Source organism: Globicephala melas, chromosome 16 (genome assembly GCF_963455315.2).
Source record: "Globicephala melas chromosome 16, mGloMel1.2, whole genome shotgun sequence".
NCBI lineage: Eukaryota > Metazoa > Chordata > Mammalia > Artiodactyla > Delphinidae > Globicephala > Globicephala melas.
This window is the reverse complement of record NC_083329.1, coordinates 43,737,557-43,743,556: the sequence shown is the minus strand read 5'-3', so window position 1 is coordinate 43,743,556 and position 6,000 is coordinate 43,737,557. Positions and strand designations below refer to the sequence as shown.

Here is a 6,000-nt window from a genome sequence, read left to right as displayed (position 1 = left end):
TCCACCCAATTCTCCTTGATCACCTTGGAACTTGCGCTAAGGGTCGAGTGGGAGAGAGATAAAAACGGCTCATTTCTTAAAAAAAAATGTGCTCACTTAAAAAAAATTAAGATTATTCCCTATCTTCTACAGTCTGAAATCAGTGTCGGTTTCAAATTTTTTTAATTAGCTGTTTAGGGGCAGCAATTTGGGGAGGGAGGATAGGATTACTTGAGGGATGTTTTGGAGGTGCGTCTTCTAAGAAGCTGCCTGTTTTTACTCCTGTTGTATCTGTGCAGGGTGGGAGTTGGAGGAGGGAGGTGATTGCAGTTAAAGGGTGGTCTTCCAAGCCTCCCTGGGCACCGCTACTGCCTCCCAACTCTCCTAACGCGTGACTGACTGCCCCTCACAACTGGGAGCCCCTGATGTCTTTGAGCTTAACTCCGGGAAGCGCTGAAGCGCGCACTGAATGAATGAAGGCACACCAGCCCTGGCAGAACCGTAAGGCCAACCGGGTGGGAATGAGAAGAGTCGCGAGCTTGGTCGCCTCATCCAGGTCGCCTTCCGCTCGCCCCGGCAGCGCCGAGCGCGCGCCCTGCCGCGGGGGTCCCGTCTGGCGGCCTCTGGGCATGCTCAGTAGCGGCGGCGGCCGCGGGTCGCGCAGTAGGAAGCTCGCGGCTGAGGCGGCGGTGCCGGCGGCGCTGACGCGCGCGCGGCAGCTAAGGGGACTGGAGGACAGCGGGAGGGGGCGGGGGCACGGGAGGTGGGGCCGCCGTCGCCGTCAAGGCCCCAGGGAGCGCGGGGCGCCGCCGCCGACGCCGCTCATCCGCTGGGGTCAGTCTTCTGGGCTGCGCCCGGGTCGGCGGCTACGGCGGCTAAGCAACGGGAGCCGAGAGGCGCGCTCCGCCGAGAGTTGGGCAGGGCGAGCCCGCGCCTTCGCGGCGTCATGGGCCCCCTCCTTGGGCCACAGAGGGCACCAGCCGCAGGAACCCCCGGGCCTCCTCGCGGCCGAGCCTGAGCGACCCCCGGGTTCTCCGGCGTCCCCTCCCTCCGCCTTATTTTCTTCCCTGCTCTCGCTGTTGCTGCCGCTTCAGCTCTCCGTTATGGCAACGGAGCCGCCATCCCCTCTCCGGCTTGAGGCGCCCGGCCCCCCAGAAATGCGGACCCCACCGGCGGGCGAGACCTCCCGCGAGGGCACCCTGAAGCCGGCGGGTGGCAGGCTCCGCTTCCTCAACGGCTGCGTGCCCCTCTCGCATCAGGTGGCCGGGCACATGTACGGGAAAGACAAAGTGGGTAAGTGGGGGTGGCGCGGAGCTCGCCGCACCCCTTCCGCCTTCGCGAGCCCCGGGCCGGCCGAGGTAGCCTGGGGCTCGCTGGCCGTGCCGGACGCCCCTCCGGGTGTGTACGCCGCACCCCCGGTCTCTTCCGCTTTCCCCCAGAGCCTCGCGACCCGTGCAGCAGGGGCTCGAAAAGTGGGACGATTTCTGGGGTGTGGGGCGTCAGGCGGGCAGCAGAAGGTGGCGGGGAGAAGAGTGTCTGGTCTCCCCAGGGAGGGTGGGTATTGATTGAAGACAGCTTTCGTTGTTAGTGAAAATAAGGAACTTCATTTTTACTGGACGGGGAAGTAAATTCTCCCCTGAGCACAAGGTCTGTTTATTATAGGCGGGCAGCTAGTATTGCAAAAGAAAAGGAATGAAATGCATATGATGCTAATCTAGTGCTTCTCTTTTGGGTGCAGCTGCATAGCTGGAGGGGACGAAACAAGTGTTTTTTGTTTTTTGTTTTAGAATGTTTGTTTGTTTGGGTTTTGGTTTTGGTTTTGGAAGCTTGTCCTGGTTTATCCGGGATCTCTCTCCGCGCCCCCTTGAGAGGTTTTTCTGATATCTCCTGGATTTCTCCGGGAGGCGTGGTTTCAGGAATGCTGAAACTCGGATTCACGGTAGGAAATACACCCTACTATTGTATTAGGGTGGTACACAGATAAGACAATCAGTTATTCTTGATCATCTTTATAAGATTGTGTCATGGCCTGTGTAGTACATGTTTTGAGTCACGGCGTTTAAAGCACAATCCAGGGCCTTTTTATTCTGTTGGTGATGTAAAAGTTCGGTTTAGAAACTGGAATTCACCTAGCTTACACTGGTTCCTAGGCCATGATTACTTGGAGAATCAGATGGAGGCGTATGTGAGTAATGCAGATCTTAGACCTGACAATTTGGTTTGTGCTGGTAAGATGATTCCGGTTTAGGCTGGTAAGTTAATACTGACATTTTTAGGCGAGGTAACTGAAGCCAAGGCTGGTTAAGTGACAAGCCTAAAGTCACAAAGCTACTGTGTGTAGAATCTGGAAACCAAGGGTCTTGCTTCAGAGCACTTTTTTTCCCACCGTGTATTGTGCTTGTAGAAAACCACTCAAACAAGGATTTCTGAAAATGGATGAGATTGAATGTATGTTATTTCCCAAAGAACATTTCCCACTACTTTGATCTTTACCTACAACTTTTCTCTTTTTCAAAATTAGGGGTTAATGATGTGTCAGTTGCGTGCCTTTTTCCCCATTAAATTGTTAGTTAACTTGTTCCTTGAAGTTAGCTCTCTCTATATATCGATACAAAATTTGTCTTTTTCTGAACTATTTGAGAGTAGGTTGTATATATCATGCCCCTTTACACAAGTAATACCTCAGTGAGTATCTCCTAAGAATGTACTTTAGTGTGTATTTCTGTAACCACAGCACATTTATCAAATATGCAAAGTTTAACCATGATACAATGCTTTAATCTGTAGTCCATATTCTGCTTTTGTCAACTCTTCCAATAATGTCTTTTATCGTATTTGTTTTTTTTGGCATAGGAACTAGTCCAGGACCATTTGTTGCATTTAGTTGTCATGTCTCTTGGAATTCTTTAATTTGTAAGTTTCTCAGCCTTTCTTTTTTTTTTATGATATTATCAATTTTGAAGACTACAGGCTAGTTATTTTATAAAATATTGTTTAATTTGGACTTCTGATGGGTTCTTATGATTAGATTCAGGTGATACATTTCTGGCTGGAACATTATAAAAGTCTGTCCTTCTTAGGGTATCACGTCTAAAGTCCACAATGCCTATCTGCCCATTATTAGTGATATTAACTTGATCATCTGGTCCAAGTGTGGTCTGGCTTCTCTAGTACATAGTTAATATTTTCCACCTTGCAATAATAGGCTGTCTATGGAGAGATGCTTTAAGATCATGCAGATATTGGGGTCCTCATATTTTACCCCTAGATTAGACATCTATTGATGATTCTTGCCTGAAGCAGCCTTTACTCTGATAGTTGAAAAATTGTGATTTTTCCAATTCTACCACTCCCTCTATTTTAACAGTCAGCATTCTGTTGTAAGAAATAGCCCTCAGATAGGAAGAAAAAAAAAAAGCCTTCCACTCACAGATACAGAGAACAAACTAATGGTTACTAGAGGGGAGGGGCAGTGGGAGGAGCAAAATAGGTGAAGAGGATTAAGAGGTACAAACTATGAGGTATAAAATAAGTTACAAGGATGTAATGTACAACACAGGGAATATAGTCAATATTTTATTTATTGAAGTATAGTTGACTTTGTAAGAAAAGGAAAAAAAAAGAGATAGCCCTCCATTACTACTATGCATATGTGTTCTTTTTTTTTTTTGGTACGCAGGCCTCTCACTGTTGTGGCCTCTCTCGTTGTGGAGCACAGGCTCCGGACGCGCAGGCTCAGCGGCCATGGCTCACGGGCCCAGCTGCTCCACGACATGTGGGATCTTCCCGGACCGGGGCACGAAACCGTGTCCCCTGCATCGGCAGGCGGACTCTCAACCACTGCTCCACCAGGGAAGCCCACGTGTTCTTTTTTATGATCACTTTGGAGTCGTGGATTCTTATTTTATAAAGTGTCATAACCCATTATAGAACTTGTTTATTTTGTTGTCCAAATTGTCCTAGATTTGGCCAATTGGGAGCACCTCCTTTTCTGTCACAAGTTATTTTTGCCTTATCTCGTGCCTTCCCTTCCCAGCTCTGGAACCAGCCATTTTCTCTAAGGAGCGCTCGTTCATTTTTAGTGGGAAATGGTATTTAGAAACCAAGATCTGGGTGCAGGTTTGCTCATTGCCACTAGGGTGTCATTGCTTCCAGGTCTTTTCAATACACGTAACTAAAAAGTATGTATAAATATTTTAGAAATCATAAGTACATACTGATACTTCCAGTTTCATTCCAACTCCACAGAGTTTTTTTCCTTTTCCTGATTCTAAATTTGTTTCCTGTTTGCCTCAGTGAGAACCTGGCTCCCAGCAATATTAATTTTTTTTTCCTTAATCCTATAATCTTCAGGATTTCTATACCCATACTACTCTAGAAAACAAACCTAGAATAAAGAGTGCAAGATGAGATTCCCTTTTACTGAAGGTATGTAGTTGGAAACTCTTCAAAAGTTATTTGGATTAGAATTTTGTGTGTGTGTGTGTGGTTATTTTTACCCCCCCTCTTCTCAATGGTAATATTATTCATTCGAAATACAGTTGGATTCATTTGTTTCTGTTTAAATTCAGTTCCCTTCCTTCAGTGATATATCAATATTTTTGAATGGTTGTAAAATTACTATGCTTCCAAAAGTCAGAACTTTACAAAAAGGTATATCAGAAGTGTCACTCTATTCCTTATCACTCCATCCCATTTCTCAGCATCCCTTGTAGTTAACCAATTTCATTGTTTTCTGATTTATTCTTTCTGAGTTTCTTGTTGCAGAAATAAGCAGATCTCTGTAAGTTTTCTCATTTTCCCTTCTTTCTGACACAAAAAGTGATATGCTGTATATACTGTTTTGGACGTTGCTTTTTAAACTTAACAATATCTCCTAGAAATCAGTATTATCAGTTCATAGAGTGCTTCCTCATTGTTTTTTTACAGCTCATTTGTACTGTATTGTGCATATACCCCAGTTATTTCAATTTCTTGAATTTCCTTTTGGACTTTTGTTTCACTGATTTGTTTATCCTAGCAATAATACTTCATTGTCTTAACTTAAGCTGCTGTATAATAAGTCTTGATGTATGGTAGAATAAACATCCCACTTTCTTTTTCAAGATTATCTTGACTATTTCTGGCCCTTTGCATTTCTGTATAGATTTTAAATCAACTAGTCATTTTCCCCAAGAAACCTGATAAGATTTTGTGTCTGCTTTGAATCTATAGATTGCTTTGATGAGATTTGATTTCTTTATAATCCTGAGTCTTCCAGTATTTGAATATCGTCTATCTCTCCATTTATTTAGGCCTTCTTTAATTCTCTTAGACATAGTTTTCAGTGTAAAGGTCTTACACTAGATTTTCCCTAGGTATTTGATGCTACTGTAAATCATCCTTCCTTTTTAAAGAATTTGTGTGTGTGGGAACATTTCAAACTTAGAAAAGTTGCAAGTATAGTACAATGAACTGAATGAATGAATGAATATATTACCATTCATCTAGATTTACCTATTATTAATGTTTTGCCACATTTGCTTTATTACTCTCTGCATATGGTAATGATTTTGCAGAACCATTTTAAAAAAATTGCAGGCATCATGACCCCTTTCCTCTAAATAATTGTGTATCTTCTAAAAATAAGAATATTTTCTTACCTAACCATGGTAAAATTATCAATTCCAGAATATTTCCATTTGGCTTTTGCCATTATTCCTATAGTATTCTTTATAGTAATTTCCCCCTGATATTCTTTATAACAGTTTTTCCCCTTCTAAGGCTATGTACATTACATTTAGTTGTTATGAGCCTTTAGTTGCCTGTCATATGGAGCAGTTTTTAAATTTTTCTTTATGTTTCATAACTATGAAATATTTGAAGAGTATAGGCATATGGCTTTTTAGAATATTCTTTAAGTTTGTCTAATTATTTCCTCACGCTTAGAATCAGATGAATGTATTTTTGGTAAGAATACTTATGAATTAATGTTGTTTTCTTGAAGCATCATATCATAAAGCACAGGATGTCAGTTGCATT

General features: G+C 43.6%; 1 protein-coding gene across 3 annotated transcripts in view; it reads left to right on the top strand.

The window, feature by feature from the left end:
- The first annotated feature begins 761 nt into the window (after nt 1-761).
- The window catches only part of IPMK (inositol polyphosphate multikinase), a 41,844-nt gene continuing 36,605 nt past the window's right edge, over nt 762-6,000 (top strand). For all 3 annotated transcript variants that reach the window (XM_030844085.3, XM_060286411.2, XM_030844084.3), the window contains exon 1: nt 762-1,272. In XM_030844085.3, the coding sequence (XP_030699945.1) occupies nt 1,083-1,272 (190 nt within the window). In that variant the 5' untranslated portion in view covers nt 762-1,082. The remainder of the gene's footprint in view (nt 1,273-6,000) is intronic.